Below are 21,863 nucleotides of genomic sequence, written 5' to 3' on the forward strand. Positions count from 1 at the left end.
AACGAGTTATTAGAGCGAAACAATAGAAAGAAAACAAACTCAAATTGTATCTCCAATTTCGAATGATCAAAACTGCACATTGATGGCAGGATAATATAGTATTACACATTACATCCATCAACCGAAATATACTACAGTTATTACTAGCTTGTAAGATTCGTTTTCTTTTGTTCTATTTTCTATTATTTTTTGTTCGCAAGAACGTATTAAGACAAAAGAAATGTCGCCAGACCAATACAGATATTACACTAATGCTTACATAGATTGTTTACGGAGAATTTGGGATACTGTCGAGAATGAAAGGGCCCAGCTTTCCGATTCTAAACAGAGTCAAGAGCTTCTTCGACACCATCGTGCGAGCTTCATCAGATGCCTTGTGCAGTATCCGAAAAGCTTTCCGAAGAGCCATGAGCTGCATGTCAATGAGACTTTCTAGTTCACTCTCCTCCTCTTTGTTGCCCTCGAAGTCTTTAAAGGTTAGGTACAACGTCTTCTGGACCTCCTTCGCGAGATCCTGCAGCAACAAAACAACTATGATACATTTGCGAGAAAAACGGATATGTTCGCCGGGTATTCTGGCTAGGAAATCCACATGTTTAGTATAAGGCGCATTACGAAAACAAGGAGAAAATTATGTTTCGAGAATAGTGTACACAAGGAATAGAGCAACAGCCTATAGGGCAAAAGTTCCTGCCCTGTAGCATTCTACTGAAGTGCTCTCAAGTTATCAAAACTAGTTAGCGAAAGAGGATAAAATTGTAAGCAAACTTTCATGTCAAAATACCATGTAATAGCGAAATGTTTAATTCCAATACCTCAATATATAATACATCAGAGTTATCCAATTGTCTCCTCCTCCTCGGAAGTGAATTGCTAAATATAGGTTCGTTACTGTCATGGGACTCGTGTCCGGATCTTTCAGTTCGCACATTGACCAAGCGTTCCCAATGTAAAGGTGTTTTGCGGCTATTTAGAATAGCCAACAAATATTGGGCAAGACGCTCTTCACCAACTACCGAGTCTTTGACAGCCCCTGCAGGCATAGGAAGATGAGACGTCAATTCAACCCAAATCATATGCAACTCAATGAAAGAAACTAAATGCTGCAGTTGAATTATTTGCAGCCGAACAGAGAAAGGCAAAAGGCAAGACAAATAGTTTGACTGGTGTTTGTTAGTTAGCAGCACTCATCTTTTAACTGTTCTTCACCAAAAATTGGGAAAAAAGATAGAAGCAAGATAAGAAATAAAACTAATTGCAACAAATAATTTTTGTGAAGCAATAACAACTCTTTTTTAGAGTATCCAAAGAATACAAGAAAATAAATGAACAAAATTGCCGAAAAAGTAAGTACTAGGCCGTACAGGAGAGTGACTAACAGATACAAAAAAAAACGCAATACTGTACCTGTCAAAGCAAGCTTTAGACCGGTTTCCATATCTGGGATGCTAGGCACCAAAACACCTGGTGTATCCAGAACATATATGCTAGGCTGATTCGCAATCTATTCACCGGAAATATCAAGGTTAGACTATTGGAGCTGTAGTAAAATCATGAAAATCGGCATCGGGCGAGACAACTAATCATCAGAGAAAAGAAATGCGAGTTCAAATGAAAAAAATTGCATTTACTATTAAGTAAAGAAAAACAAAGCAGATGGTAAGCTCTTCGACTGTGGGCATGCATTATGTTGTTTGTATAGTAGATTCCTACATGAGACGGCAAACGGATAGATAGTGATAATTACTGCAGAAAGATTTTCCCGAGTCCATGTGCCCAATCAAGTCATTATTTTGCTGACCAACTTTATGCCCGATAGGGGAGGTTATATGAAAGAAAGACTTAAAGATCTACATTAGGTTACATAAAGGTAGGGCCTTCCTTGAAATTAGCAACAAATAAAAATTTCATAAAGGTGAAGCCCTTAGAAAGCTGTAAGACATCTGGAGCCAATACAGAAATGGTATAAAAAGAAGAAGAAGAAGTTGACATGCAAAAAAAATCAAGAGCCTATGCAGCAGAAAGAAGAAAACATTTTGAAAGCAGTCAAAGTATGTCAATCTAACAATAATGCTCGTTATATTAACTTGACCTTATATCCTGCAATATCCTGAGTGACACCAGGCAATGGCCCTACTGTAGCTCGCTTAACCTTCTCCTGCACTATGAAGTTACAAAATAGTTTGTACGGATTTGTGTAAACTAAGAGAACAAAGAAGCACCGCAGCTTTCACTCTAAATTGAAATCTAGACAAGAAATCAACTATATTTTTGAAGCATGTCTTACCAGGAAAACGAGATGTAGCGATCCGATGGATAGAATTTATGAGAGCAGATTTCCCGACATTCGGAACTCCAACAACCATGACAAGAAGAGTTGGTTCTCTTGAGATCACTTCCTTTAATTTCAGTTCCACAAGTGCAAGCAGCTTTCATACATCGACCACAACAATATCTTTTCAGAAACTGGCTTAACATTACAATTATAAGAATAAACTTGATATGTTTGCAGCAAAGTCATATATGCTTATACAGAATGCTGTTATCATCAAAGCTAGAGTTCTTAAAATATGCAAAGTAGCAGTCATGATTTCAACAAAGTTTCAACAAATCTCAGGGCAGTACCTCATATCTCTGTTATTATATTGTGTGCAAAGTTTCCGCTAATTACGAATTACAGTAGTAGCAATGCAGATATAATCTTGCTAAGCCATGATGAACAAAGAGAAAAGTAGGCTGATGAGAGCATGCTTTTGACAGCAAGTAACCTATGCTATGAATTCGACATAGAATAGTTGTTTGGTATCCGCACCTAAGCAACAAAAAAAAAAAAAGAAGTATTGTTTATACGAAACAACCATTGTTCTCCAATAACTTAAGCTTTCGGAGAAAAACGGCTGTTTTACAATCAATTTCCCGCCAGGCTCCAAGTCTCATTTAATTTCCTTCTATTTAAATTAAGTCCACATCTTGAACCTACCAAAAAGTCATGAGTACAGACGTGAAGGAGAGTGCTGAATATAAATATTTAAACACCATTATCTGATAGCTTAAACTTTTGGAGAAAAACTGTTGTTTCGAATTACTTTAACACGTATAATATAGATAATAAACTAACCTGGCTAACAGAGCTTCTGCTGTGGGCATTGATTGAAAGGCAATCTTGCTTACATGATTCAAAGTGTCGAATCCAATGCTGCAAAATAAGAAACCAATATGCTCTGCTGTGAAGAAGCATAAAAGATTGCGGAAGACAAAAGAAGCGAAGGCACAAAGAACACAAGGACGAAGTCATAAAACATTGAGCAATAATCCAAGGACAAAAATTTGAATGTGAAATTCTGACATGATTTTGAAGATTAGTTAGTTAATGCAGGGAGGCAAAGCGTATCATCCAAAACCGCTTACATGCATGATATTCGGATTTGCCAGATCCTTCTTGTTTAGCGCAATCACACGCCTCTTAGATGCAAGCAAACATTGAAGTTCGCCATTCGCAGATGACAATGGGATCTGCACACAAGCCACACTTAGAAGAAAAGATTATACCAATTAATCAACAACATATGAAAGAATGCAACAAGGCGCAGAAAGGTACGGATGAATACTTTGATGCAATCATCAAATGAAACAATATCTTTTTCTTTTTTCTGTGAATTCTCATGATCATGCTTATACAAAACCAAGTTTTTCCAAACAACCTTAACTTAGGAGACTTAGGAGGTGCAGATAAACACTACTAACCTCATATACTTGTACAAGTCAAGTTTTTCCAAACCATCTTAACTTAGGTGACAAAAGAGTAGAAAAAAAAAAAAAAAAAAGAAAAGATGGAGGGAAATACTGACGCGGGCGTCGCGGACTTCGATGACGAGGTCGGCGAGCTTGAGGCGGTGGCGGATGGCGCGGGCGGCGGCGGCCATGTGGCCGGGGAACCAGTTGACGGCGCCGCCGCCGGCGTTGAAGCCCATCTCCGCCACCCGCTTCCCCGCCCTCCACTTTGATGACAAACCACCCCCCACCGCCATCCCCTCCCCTCCTGCCCCCCGTTCGGCAGACTGCCGGAAGACTACTACTAGTCTGCTTTCTGTCTTTCTAATTTTCGCGGCTGCCTTCGCCAGAATTGGGGGGGGGGGCTCGGCTGACCGCGGCGTGTACCTACGGACCGGGCCGATCGCAGGCAGCTCGAGCTCCGTGGTTAGACTGAGCCCGACCTAACCAAGACTATTATGCGGAGGCTAAAATTGCACTTTCCAGTTTTCAGTGATTTTAAATTTTAATTTATTAATTAGCAATTTTTCTTAATTCAAAATTTTATAATTATTATAATTAAATTTTTTCATCTAAGTTATATTATCGTTAAACATATTAAATGCTGTCGTATTATCTGTATCTTCTATACATGAATTTTTATGTCTAAATTTTATGTGGATATATGTGAGGCTCTCAACCGTTTCTTATCTTCTCTAAAAATTTATATTTATTTTATTTTTTTCAAATCTATATTTTTTATATATAAATTTTCATGTCTAAATCCTACATGGGTGTATTTCTACATATGAATTCTCATGTATAAATCTTGCGTGAGTATATTCCCTTAATTTGAGGGAGATGGGGTCCTAAGTCGTTTATTCTCTTCTCTGGAAAACTATATTTATTCTATTTTTTTCAAATGGCTCTTCACTTTTTGTTGTATTTACTTTTTTTTTCAGTGGCTCTTGGCCTACCATCTATGAGAAAATATAATATTTGTATTTAAATTTGTATTATATAGTTATACGAAGGAGATACTGTCTCCTCCTCTAATAACCTTGGAGGGTGAGAAGTATTAGTTAAATTATGAAGTCGCAGGAAAGGGATCGAAAGTGCTGTGGTACCACACGAAATCGTCAGCATTGACAGAGGATGTCCTAAACGAGTGCAAAAAAATCCGATATTCATGTAATAATTTTTTTTCCTATAGTTTTTGTTGTCTTAAATTCAATCAAATATAATTATATTCTTCTATTTTTACATTTTATAATTTATTTATTTAATTTATAAATTTTTACTTAAAATGAAAAGTTTTATCAGGTGCATCGCACGGATTCCTACTGACCATAACTGCGCTACATCATCGTCACACTTACACCACGTCATTAATAACAAGCCAATCACATTTTTTTTTTTCAAACCAAAGTATAATAAAAATATTTTTTTATAATTATGAGAAAATATATATCCTTAAAAGAAGACATTTAATTGGTTTGTTACATCACGTCACCGGTGTACCCATTGCATTCTAGAATTTTTCGCTTCGTAGGCAGCGCATTTGCGAACGGCCTCGAATGAAGCCCGCGAATGATGCAAGTGCTCGAGTCTTGACCCGACCACTTACGAGTTACGACCCCGTCCCAAGCGCCGCCGAGCCCCCGCACGAGCACGGTGGAAAGCATGGAGGCGAGCGGCGGCGGCAGCAAGCGGCGGGCCTCCGGCAGCGGCGGCGGCGGCGGCAGCGGCGCTTCGATGCAGTCGCTCGGCGCCGACCTTCTCTGCGCCGTCTTCGCCCTCCTGGACCACTTCGCCCTCGTCCGCTGCTCCGCCGTCTGCAGATCATGGTTTCCGATTCCCTCCCCCTAACAAAATATTTGTCTGTGCTTGTACTTTTAAGAAGCAAAATAAAGCTAAAAATCCAGCAGTTTAGATTAGATTAGATTAGATTAGATCAGATTATATCAGATTATAGGGCTTGCTTTGTAGACTACAACTTAATTATAGAGCTGCTGTCAGAGGAGAGAAGTTTTACTCCAAAGCAATTCCTCAAACACTAGTGTAATTGATTGGGAATGGCCTATATATTATGCGCTATGAGGATTTTCTTTTATGATTGCGAGGTTTTCGCTCCTTGTGATTTGGTTGTATAGTATGTTTTACTTTCGAGGTGATTTTGCCTTATTCTGAGAAACCTTTTTAGACCATCATACTCGCCATCTTCGAAATACTACAAGCTTCTCGAGTGCATGGAAGAGATGTGCTTGGCAAGATATTCGTGCATCTCACTTTATGTAGCAGCTTCGCGTAAATTCTACAGCTGTGCTTTTCTTTATATAGTTTTGAGTATTTTTTATATTTTAACGATTTTGTGTTTAAGTCTTTAAGATAGACATGTGATAAATCTGGTGACATTATGTCTTTGAGCCTTTGCTGCCACTTATGTATTTGTATGTAGACAAAAATCCATGCACTCTAATGAGTTCATTAGCTAATCTTGTCCGAAATAAGATTATAATTATTTTTTTTAAATTTTTTGTTACTAGGAATAGGATCATTTATACATCTGCTTTGATGAGAGATCTATATTACAAAAGGAATCCGCGTGTTAAAGATCCTAATATGTTGGTTCCGTCGGAAATGCCAATAAAGAAGTACTTGGAGGAGCTGGCCATGAATGAACATAGATCAGCTTTCTTAAATGGTTCCGCCGAAGTTCATCAGTGGAGTGGGCATCCCGAAAGGTATGATCCTTATTAAACCCCAACATAATACGCTCAATACAATTGGCTCCTATGATGCAGTATCGTGATTTCGTTAAAGAGTAGCCTTATGTTGTCCGTAACGTGTTCATACTGTGTCCTATTGTTGTTGCCTGTTGTGCGCAATGTTAAATGAGTTTCTGCAAATGCATGGCTGCGATACTTTAAAGAGTAGATGCTGAGGCACTTATAGATTAGTTTTGATAGAAAAAACAGAAATAAAAGCTATATGTGGTGTCAAAGTTTGACTGTTCGACAATGCCACTGTAAATGTTTTCTCGTACGACTTGTTTATGTGCTTAACTGCTTATACTACAATATTGGTTAGTTCTTTACTTCATGCTTAGGTATCATGTACATGATACAATTTGCTTGAGTGCATATGTGTTATGTGTTAATGTGTTTCATTAGGTATTAGCGTGTAGTATGTCATGAATGGATATATAGATATTGATGTACATGTTATATATTATGTTTCACAAGAAAATACTTCATTAATACTGTAGAATGTATGGTTGCTACTGAGATTAAATTAAAAAAAAGAAACTAAGTGAAAAATAAATTTACAGCCAAAGTCAATAGTTAAAAATGTCCATTTGTTAGGTAATTGTAAGCTTCTTTTCCACATGATTATTCTTTGAGCTTTAGTGCTCTGTTTGGATGGAGGGAATGGGAGCGAAGAGAAAGTCAAGAGAGAAAATCATTCTCTCGTTTGGACGGAAATGTGAGGAGACAATGAGAAAGCGAGAGAATTAGAGGGAAAGTACCTTTCGCAAGCTCATATTCCTTTCTCTCCAAAAGTGGAGGAAAAGGGAGAGGAAAAGAAAATAATACTCAAAAGCTCATTTTCTCTTTTCTGTTCGATCTACTCAAACGGCAGAAGAGAAAGCTGGTTCCCCGTGTTTTGTTTTCTCTCATCTTCTTTACCCTTTTTTTCAACCAAAAAGAGCATACGAGATTCATTGTGTCATAAGTTCTGACCATTCACTAAGTTATCTCTACTCATAGGGCTAATTTATGTCGTATGAAGAGAGGCGAAATTTTAACAGGAGTAGGCGATAAGGTATGATACACATTTTTTTCTCATAATTGCATTCTTCATTAAAGTGTTTCTCATAATTTCAACAGTGGTTGTATATTTGAAGTAGATATCACATAATCAGGACATATAGATCTTGGAGAATTGAGGGACTAAATAGGAGAAGGCTTTGTCCTAAACTGTGATAAAATGAAATGTTTTTACATCATAGTATTATGACGACTCGGCTGTGGTAGTTTCTCATAATAAATTGAGGAGAGAATTAGAGAAGTGTTGAAGCAAGAGAAGTGCAAATGTGCTACTGCATATTTGATTTTATTCATGTTGTTTCTTCATATTAACCTCTTAAGTGTTAGTTTCTAGAAGCTAATGGATTAAATTAGCAATGGATTTCCTCCTCCACACGAGTTTATCAGTTTATATTATATTAAAACTTGTTAGTTTCTTTAGTTACTATTTTGAACCTTTAGTGAACACATATTCAATGCTTAGGAATCTTCAAATTTTTTCTTAAATGTAGATTGCACACTATTTGACATTTTTCAGTTTAAATTTGTGTTAGGTACTTCGCCTATGGTCTGCAGGAAGTTGCCAATATCTTGATGAGTATCGATGTCCAGATGCGAACCCGTTAATTGATTTTGATTTTGACGAGAACAAGGTAAGTTGGTAATATGATAACTTGATTTTCTAGTGCATATAGTTTTATCTGTAGCGTCATGCTGTTTACATTCAAAATTCCTTTTCACTGTTTTACGTAGGGTGTTTTGAGATGTATGTAGCATGGCATACATAATTTTCTATAATTTGTGAACATGCAGATGCTAGATTCTGTAATAACTAATACAGCATATTTCATCTTGTTTACTCAAGGACCATATGTTTGTCGGTTAGTAAGACACAAGCAATGACCCGAGTCCTTGTGGATATGATAAATCACCATTTTGTGTGCAACTTGTTATTTTGAAAAATTATGGTTATAAGACCTTGGAATGGACTAAGTCAAACTTTCGTGTCATGATCATCAAGTGAAACACCCTCCCAAGAAAATTTATCTCCATTTAAGTTGTGCCAGCATCAAAACAGGCCCTATTGTTCAAGAGGAGGTGGCCCATTTTTCATATTTGAACTATGGATTTTATGACATAAGAATGTGATTTTGCTATTCATATATTTACTATACTATGGATGATTCTTTAGCTGTGACTATTAATTACATAATATGCAAATTCAAGTATTCAGCTATATCATTTCTGCTGTTGTCATGACCCATACCGAGATCGCGTAATGGGCAAGTAGCAAGACTCATACCTACCATCATGTGGTTTCTGACTCTCATGAACATGACTTTTACCATTACACCAATCAATGCCACTTAGTTTATCACGTACACATATTTTATACAATGCCCATCATTCAGTTGTTGTCTTAATATAATTATTACGAATTATTGTGTTAAAACTTAAAAATTTAACTATGGCAGCTCCAAATTTCACAAGCTGTATCTATCTATTATGTTGAACTAATTTCCATCTTTGCAGCAAATACCCAAATATGATTTCGTAACCGTTATGACACAATATTTTTCTTTAATTTTTAGATTGTTGGTTTGAGTAGTTCGCGACTTTGTATATGGAGACGTGATGAACGAAAAGGTCTATTCCAATCACGTGAAGGTATCTTCCCACGCGGCTTATGCATGAGGTATCTTGATTGTCACATTTCATTGTTATAGCTTGTTGTCAATTTGATGCATTTAAAATTGATATTTTGAAATTAATGATGTGATGTTGTAAGAAGTAACATCCATTATTGGTTAAGATGCTACATTTTTCCGAAACTGCCTCTTAGGCAACATTAAATCACTCAAGTAACTTGGGAAGGAATTAGCAGAGGGTGGTCATGAATATTATGTTTGGCAGTGATTACTGCTAGAAGGAAGTTATACAATGCTCCTGATCATTCAGGAAACTATAGGATGCATGTCACTAAGCACGTATGATTCGCTTATGTGTCATTTCACCTTTATCACTTCTTACCGCACTTCCTTTCTTCGATAAAATATTTGCCTTGGTTACTAAGACGTGTTCTCCTGCCCTTCTCATTTAATGATCATATCCACTTTTCAGCTGAATCAATTGGAATGCTACCTTAAAGCATATTATTCTTTCTGCCTGATTTTTCGAACTTCTATAGCCCTCTGGTTTGATACATGTATGAATATGTGTTGACTTGATGTCCTTTATTCATGAACACTACTTAGTGATCGGAAATTTGCTACTTACCAGTGTTAACTATTTACTATTGTACTTATAATGAGTCAAGAATACTTATTATTATTTTGTAAAGCAGCCCTTCTCTACTATGTTAGTTAACTCTTCTATTTGTTATGCGATTTTTGACCTTTCTGTTTTCTTTCTCCAGTTATATTGATCCAGAGGTTGTGATTGGTTGTGAGGATGGCAGAGCTTGTGTATTTGATATGTATAGCCGGAGCTGCTCAAGGATAATTAGGTACATACTATTAGTAGGTATTCAATGTGTATTAAGATATACGTGCCTTAGTAACATTGGAGAAGTCAATGATTTAAGCAATGTTAGTATATCCAGCTACAACACATTTGAGTTACTACTATTGTTGCTTATTCTGGATGGTATTTCTTGCTTGTATAACTATTGGGCATTAACAGCTGATTACCACCTTGGGCTTGCGAAAACAACATGTTCGTCAGAATGTGAATCTGAGGTGACAATCTGGGGGGACAAAGCTCGTATGATATTTAAGATTAACAATGATTACTTGGGTAGGACGAGGAACAGACATGATACACTAAGGAGCAACGAAGAGAATAATGTTGGTGGTTTTGTCAAAGAAGGGCATTATACACAGTGGAGCTGGATGACGAGAAAATATTCATTCCTTTTAGCCTCTTTTTTGTCATGTTTGATGTTCTATACAGAATGAATATGCAGCATATTCAAATTGTAAATACCCTCCTTTAAATATTGGATACAATCATTTCCAGGCTACAGAATGGCCCCGTGACATGCTTGACGATAACAGATGAACAGTTGATAGTCGGCGGTTCTACATTTGGGACAATTGCTGTTGCAGATCTAACCTCTGGTGAACGATTAGCTTTTCTGAAATCATCGTTTGCTCCTACAGGTTATCTTCTAGTTCTAACCACTCGCAATAGCTGAGGTGTATCAATTATTTCGACTAAATTTTTCCAGCATTGTTATAAGCATCAAACCAACACACTACTTCTCACTGGAGCCAATGTCAAGGAGACACAGTGCAAGTGAGCTTTTGCTCTGACTCACCTGTGCACTGTTCTTATATATATTTTGTTGTTACCAGACCGAATTCTTCATCCTCATGCTCTGTTTGACAGCTTTTGAAGTAATCAACAAATTATTTAGCTGGTGATGACCGTAAAGCACAACTCAGGGCATATCTTATTTATGTTTCAGTGGAGTGGTTAGGGAGAGTGTGATAATGGATTTAGAGTATCGATTACACCATGATGTAGATGAATAAGAGATCCGCTTTGACAGCATGGCAGCAAAATACACATGCTTTATGGCCGTAGTAATTTATATCCAAAAAATCATTTATCAGGAATCTCAACTCTTTAGATCATAAAGAATTTTGATTGGGTTTACTATACATAGACTTGAGTATCTTTCTGTTTTTGCTGTAGTTACTAAAAATGTTATGAAAATTGTAGATTTATAATTCATACCGACGGTAGTTGAAAGTATATTTCCTATCTCTATTTTTATGTCCAACTTAAAACGTTATCTGATTTTATTTTCTTATGCAGGGATGAAAACTTTGTCTTTCAACATGAATTCTTTCCTATTATTTGCAGGATCAACCTCTGGTTATGCTCATTGCTGGGACCTCCGGTTAGTATCAATCACTTTATAAAAATTGATGTCAAACATTGCATGAGAGATTATAGGAAAATCATCATACAAGGACTGTCAACTCGAAAGCTTCTTTATGGCCCAGCCTATCAGCTATTTAGATCCTCTAGTCTAGGCTTTGAGCTGTCCCTGATTATTAAGGTATTGTCATGTATTACTTATCTGGCCCAGCCCCATCTGATGAATGCAATTAGTTGATTTATGAAAAAATTTATGTTTTAAAGAATGACTTTTGCTGATTTATGTTGTTAGTGTTCGTGCCTTTGTTGCATTGGAATATAGTTTGATGTCTAGATAGTATGCTATCCACTTCTTTATTTGTCAACCTCTTACTGGGTGGCTAACTTCTAGTAGGATTAGTTTAGCGTAATGGAGGAGAGGACAACTAGGTTTCATTTAGAATAACTCCCCAATCAAGATTTGAGCAAGGGTCAAATAGCCAAATTGAGATTCGAGCCCAAATCTACACCTAACAAAGAGCCAGTGTATTAAATATTTTGAGAAATTTGCAATAAATGACAAATTGGTATTCTGCATTCCTTCTGCCTAATAGGGCAGTAGTCATTTCATATATCATCCTGGCAAGCCACTAAAATGATACGGTCTCAAGCTATGGTTGTAACTATGCTACATGATTGCCTTCTTTCCCCTTGGCTGCATTGTCAACAAATGGAAATAAATCTGCTTTTCTTTTGATTAGAGCAAAGGGGAGGGAGGTGACAAATGACGATCCCCATATCTTGACTCGTAACGCTTTGTAGTTTGTACATTTTGAACATTTGCACTATTATTTATAGATTAACAACTGTTGGAGTTAAAATTAGTGTTTTATTAGCCTGCTGTTCTGATTAAATCTCTTAGAGTCGATGATTGGCGCAAATATTATCATCCTTTTGACCTGTATAATTTAAAATATCAACTGCTACTACGAACAGGTGATTTTGGAGATTCAATATCTGGCTGTTTGTTTTAAAATGTTATATAATCTTTCACTGGAGGAAACTGATGTTGATATATGAATCTTTTTACCCTTTCTGCATGTTTTTAGGACTCTCAGACCACTTTGGGAGATGCGAGTTAGTCCAAATGTAATCTATTCGACCCATCACTTGAATAATGACACATCGATGTTAGCTGTTGGTGGGCTCGATGGTGTTCTTCGCATTCTAAACCAAAACACTGGTGAAACTCTTAAAAGCTTCGTCATCGATCCCGGGAATACAGTTCCAATTTCTTCCAAGGTCAAGCATCAAGCCATTGAAAAGAGAAGAGTCAGATCTCTATCTGAAGACATCCGCGTCGATAGCATTCCTAGACACTTGCGGCCTCCCATTACGTGCCTCTCCGTTGGCATGAAGAAAATTGTAACAACCCACAATGAAAATTTCATTAGGTTGTGGAGATTCCGCGGGTAATTTGGAGAAATAGTTATAGAAATCTCTCTATTTTTATCTCTATTTTTTTATCTGCAATATATTGTAGCACAGTATTGTCGTTGATTGGGTTCCATAGATTTGGTATGCTTTTGGGCTCTACAGAATTAAGTTAGTTGATAGGTATTGAAAGCATCGTTGGTTTTATTTTTCTTTTGAGGGGTGTTTGGTTTCTCTTAGAAAAATTTGTAGAAAATAGTTTTTTTTTTGGCCGGAAATTTTGTTTGGTTTTCTGGAAAATTAGTTTTTCCAGATTTATGGAAAAGGGTCCGTTTTCTTTTCTGAATTTTTATGTGGAAAACGAAAATTATGGAAACGATATTTTTCACGGACGAAAAATAATTTTTCACTAATTTTCGAGAAACCAAACACTGTCTTGTTGGCATAGTGATGGTGATTGTAGACCACTCTGATGATCTGTCAATAATGTATTTTGGCATCTTTAGTAATATATTGCTAAGCAATTGTACTAATATGGCCTTTTTACCGACCGCTCCTAGAGCAAGTGGCAAAGGGTTGGTATCCGAGATTCAAATTCGAATTCTAGTTGATTTACATTTCCAGCTAAGTTTATTTCTAAATAAAATAAAGAAAGCGGGTAGCATGTTACCTATCTCTCAAAAAAAATATGGCCTTTTTATCTGCTGGCGAATAGAAAATTTATGAACTATTACCTTGATGGGAAGCTAAATTAATATTCCGAACTCGATAACAGAAGCTCTAATTTAGAGCACTTTTCAAATGGAAGCTCTAATTTAAGCTGCTACAGTCTCTACTAGCATGTTTTCATAAATAGAACGAGGGAAAGCTAAAATAAGATTTCGAGCTCGAAAACAGAAGCTCTATATGAAACCGCTATTAAAGCAGTAACACTAATTCAGAATTACCAAGGTTTCGTTCGTTTTGGTGTAAGTGGAGTGATGGAACTCAAGTTTTATCACTTTTGTTATTTATTTTGGTGTAAATGAAAAATATGATGTAACTCAAGTTACGTTAAACCCCCACTTCACCTACTCTTGACTTTCTCTTCAAAAGTGTCGAGCTTGACTTTTACCACGCTCAACCTCCTCTAAAAATAAAAAATTTATTAAATAATAAAATCTAAACTCTACTTCCTTTATAATGAGTTAGAATTACTTTATTTATAATAAATTAAAATTATCTTTAAATAATAATAAAATATTTAATTATATAATAAGTTAAATTTTGTAGTGGTAAATTAATCACTATATTTAGTAGATAGCGCGATTCACTTACTTACATCAAAACAAACAACGGAACTCAAAAAACTAATTTTACCAGCGCCAAGTTACATCAAAACAAATAGAAAAAGTAATTGAATTTAACTTTCAGACTGCACGAGTTACATCAAAACAAACAACAAAAAAATAATCACACTTCAGAAAAATTCAAACACCACTGCACTTGACTTATATTGAATCTACAGATTCGTCAATCCGAACGACACTTAAATGTTGCTACGAAATAAAGATGATGTTAAGTACTTTGACAGTAGTAATTTATCAGAGAATATTACATCAGATGGCAGGGTCAAATCATTCACAAGCCTTCCAAATTTGGTAATCTCAAAGTCCAAGACCAGTCTGCCAACTGGAGTGACAAAATTCAGAGCGCAAATCACCTGCTTCCCAAAGTGGGTCCTTTGACATCATTGGTTGGTTTGTCTGTTACAACTACAAACATTATCCAGTACCAAGCTTCAGGGAAAAAATTTTTTTTAAAAAAAATCCTTCTCAATGGGCCAACACACAACTCCTTTCTTTACACAGTATAGCTAATTCCACCAAATTCAAACCCAACAACTCAAAAACTATGGGTTATGCTCTCTCAAAGGGTTAACTGATAAATTTTCACAACAAATTCATTTTTTGACTCTAATTTTCCCACCAAATTTAAAGCTCCCCATCCATATTCTTATATACAGTGTGATACCTGTACAGTGCAGTAACTGCAGGCAGTTGGTGATGATGACCAATTTTAGCTTCTGTCCTCTCATTATTCTCTCATTTCTGTTAGTGTTTCAATCTCATGGAACTTCAGCTGCACAAAAGGATTGTTTTGTGAATGCTATATATAGCTTCGGAGACTCGATCGCCGACACCGGGAATCTTCTTCGGGAGGGTCCCGTAGGGTTCTTCGCCACAATCGGAAGCTATCCCTACGGAGAGACCTTCAAAAAGCCCACCGGTCGCTGCTCCGATGGCCTCCTCATGATTGACTTCTTCGGTATGTTATCGACCTGCAGTATTGACTACTGATACCTGAACTTCAAAAATTTTGATTTTATTATCTAATCTTTTACTACTTTCAATTTCAAAAAATTCCATCAAGTTCTGCCAAAACTTTAACTTTAGTTTCTGCCAAAAATTTATGGAACATTCAGTAACAGGATGTTCCATGAAAAATTCGAAGTGCTGCTAGTACCATTAAAATAACAAATTGAATGCCCAGTATGAGCAATCAAATTTGAACCAGTTAATTTTGTGCTGAAAACTTCTCTACTAATCTGCGATTTTCTACTTACGAATTGTATTCTCATGTCGGATTATTGATTTTTGGCCTCTCAGCTATGGCTCTCAATCTTTCATTCATCAACCCTTACTTGGACAAGAGTGCCAACTTCGACAACGGCGCCAATTTCGCGGTCGCGGGCGCCACGGCCCTCGACCGGTCCTTCTTCATAGAGAGAGGAATATACTCAACATTCACTAATAACCCTCTAAGTGCTCAGCTTGATTGGTTCAAGGCACATCTCAACTCTACATGCTCTTCTCAACAAGGTCACTCTTTTTTTCTTTTTTTTTTTTCTGTGTACACTTGAATTGCATAACCAAGGAACATCTCCAATTATTTGTTGTCTGATCTATATAGGTTCATTTTGATTAAGCATCTTCATAAATTATGCGACAGTGAAAATCATCATACAATAGTTCAATTTTTCTTTGTCAAATGGAAATTAAACTATATAAGCTAAATGAAATATTTGAGTTAATGAGTCTAGGCCCAAACAAAATTTTGAGTTAACAATTTTGCTAACTTATGTTTCTTATGGAAAATTATAGATTGTGCTAAAAGGCTTGGGCAATCACTTTTCTTGCTGGGAGAAATTGGGGGAAATGATTACAACTATGCTTTTTTCCAAGGAAGATCCATGGAGGAAGTGACGAGCTATGTGCCTGAAGTTGTGAAGAGCATAACAGATACTGCAAAGGTAACTTATTTTTGCCATTAAATGTATATTCTATTACCCTTTTTGTTTTACCCCCCAGCCAGTTTTTTTTTTTTTTTTTTTTTCCCTCCATTTGATGCGTATCAGTAAATCACACCTTTAACCATCACCATCAGATATCACTCAGTCCGAATCTCAAGACAGTGATAGCAGTGTATCTCAGTGAGATGCACTAGTAGATTAGACATTCATTAGTAACTTAAATTAAGAAATCTCGGCACTCTAACGTTTGGGCTCAGATTTTTAAACATGCTCCTTCAAATGGAATTAAGATTTCTTTAATCTAAACGGCAGATTAGTCTAATAGGATTCAAACTCGAAACCTTCTGTTCTAACACTATGTATGTGAATTCATAAACAGTCATTCTCCTCTAAATGCTTAAAACTTTAGAGAGTTGTGACTTTAATATTTCCATTCAACAACAAGGTTATTTTTAATAGGAGTTAAGCTACTATACTTTTAGAAGCATAAAGGAGTTGGCGCTTCCAACTTTTTGTATCCTTGGATCAATCCCATTGACCATTTGTAATTTTTGAATTAATATTATTATTCTGTGGGGACCGCTCAATTCTAGAGGGACCACTCAATTCTAGAGGGACCACTATCCTCCCAACCGTACAATTCTTGATCTAAGGATCAAAAAGTCGGAAGCATAAACTCTTTTATACTTTTGAAAATATAATAGCTCTACACTTTTTAGTGGTACACATTCCAATCACAATGCTTTTAATTGAAACATGTGATTTAGGAAGTGATCAGCTTAGGAGCCACACAGCTAGTGGTACCCGGGAACTTCCCCATAGGGTGCTCCCCAAGCTATCTCTCGATGTTCTACACTGCAGATGCCAATGCCTACGACGAGAGGAAGTGCTTGAAGAGCTTCAACTCCTTCTCCAGCTACCACAACAAGCAGCTTCAAGCAGCAGTAGACGAGCTGCGACGTGCGTACCCCAACGTTACCATAATGTACGCCGATTACCACGAGGCCTTCGTGCACCTCCTTGATCATGCCTCTGATTTTGGTTAGTCGGTTTTCACACTTTAGTTTTTGAATTTCTTTTTTTGGCGGGGACTACTACTACTACTACTATTTGCAGCTTTTACAGAAGTGTTGTTCAAAAAGATTGTCTAAGGAACTCTGATAGCGGAAATTTACAAAAACTAACTTAACTTTTACCTTTTCTCAAAAAAAAAAAAAAAAAAAAAAAACTTGAACTTTTACGTTTTATGGCTTAGAAACTATTCTTTGTTATATATAACCTTTTATTCTTGGGCATTTTGTTGGTGCATTTTCCAACTTTCACGACCTTACATGTACCCTAAGGTTCTGTTTAGATGTCGAAATAAGTTAATTAAAAATAACCTATTTTCTATGAAAATTTTCTTATATAATTGAAAGTAAAGAGTTTTGATTTTTGTTTTTTAAAAGAATTTGATATCCATAATTAAGGATGTCAATGGGTCTTTGATTTTACCACCAAACCCGAAATCAAACCTGAATCCAAATCTGACGGATTTTAAAATCTATATCCAAATCCGAATCCGAACCTAAAAATTCGAACCCAAAATAATTACTTTTTTACCATATTTAAAAATATATTATATTAAATCTAAATTTTTAAAAGACAAATCAAATGTAATATATATATATAGAGAGAGAGAGAGAGAGAGAGAGAGAGAGAGAGCGCTAGGCTCCTATGCTTTCGAAAGTACGGGAGGCCCCGTGCTTGTAAGTTGTTTTCGATGATAGGATATCCGATTCGGCGATCGGTTCCGTTAAACTTGATCTACGCTATTGAAACTATCTAGAAACCAAATTTCATAATTTTTTGATTTCGTTTGTCTAGTGAATGAGTAGCCTGAAAATGAACGGCTAAAAATGAAAATCTCATAAAAAACAGTGATAAATGATTCAAATTTTAAATCGGAAGTATTGATCTCGCTACTGATGTTAAGTAGAATTTTCTATTAAATTTTTATGTAATTTGGATACTTCTACACCGTTAAACTTAAAAATGTGCCACATCGACCGTCAAAATTGTCATTTTTTAGACCTTTTGATCGCTTAGTAAATGATGTCAAAAAAATCTAAAATTTGGTTTCTAGACAGTTCCAATAGGGTAGATCATACCTAACAGAGCCGATCGTCGAATCGAACGTCCTATCATCGAAAACAACTTACAAGCACGGAGCCTCCCGTACTTTCGAAANATATATATATATATATATATATATATATATAGTCCGGCTGCTATGCTATCGATAGCACCAAACACTTGGTGCTATCAAGTTTTCTGCCCTTATATTAACCTCTTTGATTATTTTTACCTGTTAGATTATACTATTCAACAAAAAAACTAGGGGGCCCACTCAACCCTAAGGGGCTCACATCATCCTAACCGCACATTCCTGAGTCCAAGGGCTAAAAAACTAATAGCACCAATAACTTGGTGCTATTGATAGTATTCCAGCTTAGTTCTATATTTATATAGAACTAAGCTGGAATACTATCAATAGCGCCAATAACTTGATGCTATTAAGTTTTCTGTATTTGGATTAAAAGATGTGTGGTTAGGATGATGTGGGCCTCCTAGGATTGAATAAGTGGTTGGTTGAATAGTATAATCTAACGGATAAAATTAATCAAAGGGTTAAATTTAATGGTGGGAAACTCGATAGCACCAAATTCGATAGAACCCTAGCCGGACTCATATAGAACTATATATTATAATGTAAAATTAATTCAGCTTCAGATTTTGGTTGGACATAGACAAAATCCATACCCAAATCCAAATCTCTTGGATTTTAGTTATTCGTATCCCTATCCGAAACTATATCCGTTTAATATATGATAAATCCGTCCCATTCATGTTCAAGTTTGGATAAAATTTAGGGAATCCATACCCATTGACATTCCTATCAATAATTTAATAGGATAATATATTTTACTTGTAAAATGATTTATCTTATTCCAAAAGAATGATTTAGAAGTCGAATATATTATTCGATTTTAGACATTTAATTATTCCTCATCATTTACCAAATACAATGTAATACAAAAAAGGTACATTGAATAGGATGTTCACGCATCTAAATAGGGCCCAAATACTGTAGGTGGATAAGCTTATAGATCAATTTGTTGATTTAAACTGATAAATTACACTTCGGAAAAATGTAGGGCATTTATGTGATATTTCTCCAGTTCACCTTTCATAATAAGACATTTAAATTAATTTTAGGGTATTTGAAATATTTACAAGCCTAATTCGATAGTTTTTAACAATTATTGATGAAAATGTCGGGGTTGAAGTGTTATTATAATGCATAGTATGTTACAAATATTGTACAAACATATCTATCTATTAATTAAAAAAATTATTTTTTTTATAACGAATAATTAATTCACTAAAAAAATACATTTCTACACAATAAAAAAGTACAATATTACAATCTATACTAACAATTTTTTTTTAATAATAATAATCATAAATCCTCATAATTATATGATTTTTTTTTTTATTTTTGGGCCTGAACAGGGTTTAATACAGATTCACTACTAACAGCGTGTTGCGGATCGGGTGGGGAGTACAATTTTGAGATAAGCGCGATGTGCGGTGCACCGGGTTCGAGCTCGTGCTCGGACCCGAACCAATATATAAGCTGGGACGGGCTCCACCTCACCCAGGAGGCGTACCGGGTCATGGCTCAGTCGCTTATCATGGAGGGATTCGCTTACCCGAACGACCGGGTCCAAGAGACGTGGACTTGTTGAGGGGCCCTTCTCAATTAAATATTTGTAGTTCAGGGACCTTTCTGAAAAAGAGGGATATTTTCGGTATGTATACTCCTACAAAGTTTTAGAATTATCCCATTTATCCTTACAACGTTTTAGTTATTAAATATAATTCTGTGAAGCTTCAAAACATGCAAATATATTTCCACAGATTGACCATCGTTAGTTGACCGTTAAATTTTTACTGTTTGGACCATTATGCTATTGCTAAAAATAGGTGTTTTCTAAAAAATATTGAGGATAAAAAATCAGAACCGATAAATAATTTTAATTATAATGAACGGATATTTGTTTAAAAGTAAGATAATACTACTTTAATCGGTCAACTAATGAATACGAAGATAACTGTTTTAGAGGGATGTATATAATAACTAAAATTACGTAGGAATAAATACGTAATTTATATTTATATATATTTATATAAATAAATAAATAAATATAATATAAAGTCGAGTTCAATTATAAAAAAATTTATTTATATATAAAGTTTCAACTATTAATCAAAGTCTAATGGATAAGATTTTATAAATTTATTTTTTAGGAAAACTTCAAAAACTTTACTGTGGTTTCGTACTTTTTCATTTTAGTACGCTATGGTTTAAAGTGTATCAAGTTAGTACCTTGTGGTTTCGCACTTTCTCACTTTAGTATCCTGTGGTTTAAAGTGTATCAAGTTAATACTATGTGCTTTTATTTTTGTGTCAAGTTAGTACCATGTGGTTTTATTTTTGTATCAAGTTAGTAACCTGTAGTTTTTAAACCATAGGATACTAAAATGAGAAAGTATGAAATCACAGGGTACTAACTTGGTACACTTTAAACCAAAGAATACTAAAGTGAAAAAGTGCAAAACCACAGGTACTTACTTGATACACTTTAAACCACAGTGTGTTAAAGTGAGAAAAAGTGACAACACAAGGGAGGTATTTGAAGCTTTCTCTTATTTTTTATATATATCCAATCTAATCCATTTATAAATTTATTGTTCGTTGGCCAGCTCGTGAACCAGCTTGCATTCGGCTCGTTTATTAATAAGTCAAATACAAACTGAATTTTTCGACTCTATAATTTAACGAACTAGCTTGTGTTTCGCTTAAACACGAGCCGGCGCTAACTCTTGTTCGGCTCACTGACACTTCTACTATTGAGTAGTGATTGGAGATGAGAACGGCGAGAAAAAAAAAAAAAAGAAAAGAAAAAAAAAAAGAAAGCACAAATCATCATTTCATTGTTCGTATGTACTCAAAAGAAAAGGAGACCACAGATAAATAAACTTTACATTAATTGGTTGATTAGGCTTTGTATTGCGATTCAAAATCTGATGCTACAAGTATTTTTGTTATCATTTGCTTCTCTTTCTAATTAAAAGCTATCAATGGAGTTTATTAGTCACTACTCTTAATTACACTCATGTTCTTGTAGTTTTAATTATATATCTGCAATGTCAGCAATATATATATATATATATATATATATATATATATATATATATATATTATTGTACGTGTAGTTCATCGTATATCTATACTTAAAAGGATGGATTAAACAAACGAATACGATAGAAAGAAACAAAAAAAAAAAAAAGAAGCATGAATAAAGTCCCCTTCGCATGCTGTGCTCTCAAATATTCAATGCCTAACTCTCAAACCATCACCAATGCTCATTATGCCAGGCTAAAAGAGTACTTTTGAACCAACCCTTGTAATGTACTAACGTGTACTCTCACAAGTTACATGCAGTGATCGAGCCTATCTCTAATTAAAAAAAGAGAGAGAATTAAGCATGAAAATCAGGTAATAATAATTAATGCATTTAGAATAATTATTAATTATTATTAATTAGTGACAGATTTATTGAGTTTGATCAATATTTAATGGGTTGATTTCGAGTCCCAGATAT

At 35.4% G+C, this 21,863-nt stretch overlaps 3 protein-coding genes across 5 annotated transcripts; 2 read left to right on the plus strand and 1 right to left on the minus strand.

The window, feature by feature from the left end:
• On the minus strand, nucleotides 30-4,228 carry LOC109723114 (short integuments 2, mitochondrial). Its single transcript, XM_020251335.1, has 8 exons — nucleotides 3,849-4,228; nucleotides 3,409-3,513; nucleotides 3,119-3,196; nucleotides 2,288-2,429; nucleotides 2,093-2,163; nucleotides 1,408-1,504; nucleotides 816-1,033; nucleotides 30-514 (listed from the first exon to the last, which is right to left on the minus strand). The coding sequence occupies exons 1-8, from the start codon at nucleotides 4,026-4,028 to the stop codon at nucleotides 269-271; spliced, it is 1,137 nt and encodes a 378-aa protein (XP_020106924.1). The 5' UTR covers nucleotides 4,029-4,228; the 3' UTR covers nucleotides 30-268.
• LOC109723250 (F-box/WD-40 repeat-containing protein At3g52030) lies at nucleotides 5,301-13,073 on the plus strand. 2 transcript variants are annotated; one of them, XM_020251561.1, is made up of 9 exons: nucleotides 5,301-5,597; nucleotides 6,297-6,494; nucleotides 7,521-7,575; nucleotides 8,114-8,212; nucleotides 9,152-9,255; nucleotides 9,976-10,065; nucleotides 10,578-10,720; nucleotides 11,430-11,466; nucleotides 12,536-13,073. In XM_020251561.1, exons 1-9 carry the CDS (start codon nucleotides 5,434-5,436, stop codon nucleotides 12,900-12,902), a joined length of 1,257 nt encoding a protein of 418 aa, XP_020107150.1. In that variant the 5' UTR covers nucleotides 5,301-5,433; the 3' UTR covers nucleotides 12,903-13,073. The 2 variants fall into 2 exon arrangements, with proteins under 2 accessions (XP_020107150.1, XP_020107149.1); XM_020251560.1 differs by having other exon boundaries at nucleotides 5,303-5,597; nucleotides 11,382-11,466.
• On the plus strand, nucleotides 14,830-20,129 carry LOC109722847 (sinapine esterase-like). Of its 2 annotated transcripts, none has more exons than XM_020251009.1 (5): nucleotides 14,830-15,167; nucleotides 15,509-15,721; nucleotides 16,004-16,152; nucleotides 16,920-17,193; nucleotides 19,720-20,129. In XM_020251009.1, exons 1-5 carry the CDS (start codon nucleotides 14,906-14,908, stop codon nucleotides 19,941-19,943), a joined length of 1,122 nt encoding a protein of 373 aa, XP_020106598.1. In that variant the 5' UTR covers nucleotides 14,830-14,905; the 3' UTR covers nucleotides 19,944-20,129. The 2 variants fall into 2 exon arrangements, with proteins under 2 accessions (XP_020106598.1, XP_020106597.1); XM_020251008.1 differs by having other exon boundaries at nucleotides 14,852-15,167; nucleotides 19,708-20,129.

Source organism: Ananas comosus, linkage group 17 (assembly GCF_001540865.1).
Source record: "Ananas comosus cultivar F153 linkage group 17, ASM154086v1, whole genome shotgun sequence".
Taxonomy (NCBI): Eukaryota; Viridiplantae; Streptophyta; class Magnoliopsida; order Poales; family Bromeliaceae; genus Ananas; species Ananas comosus.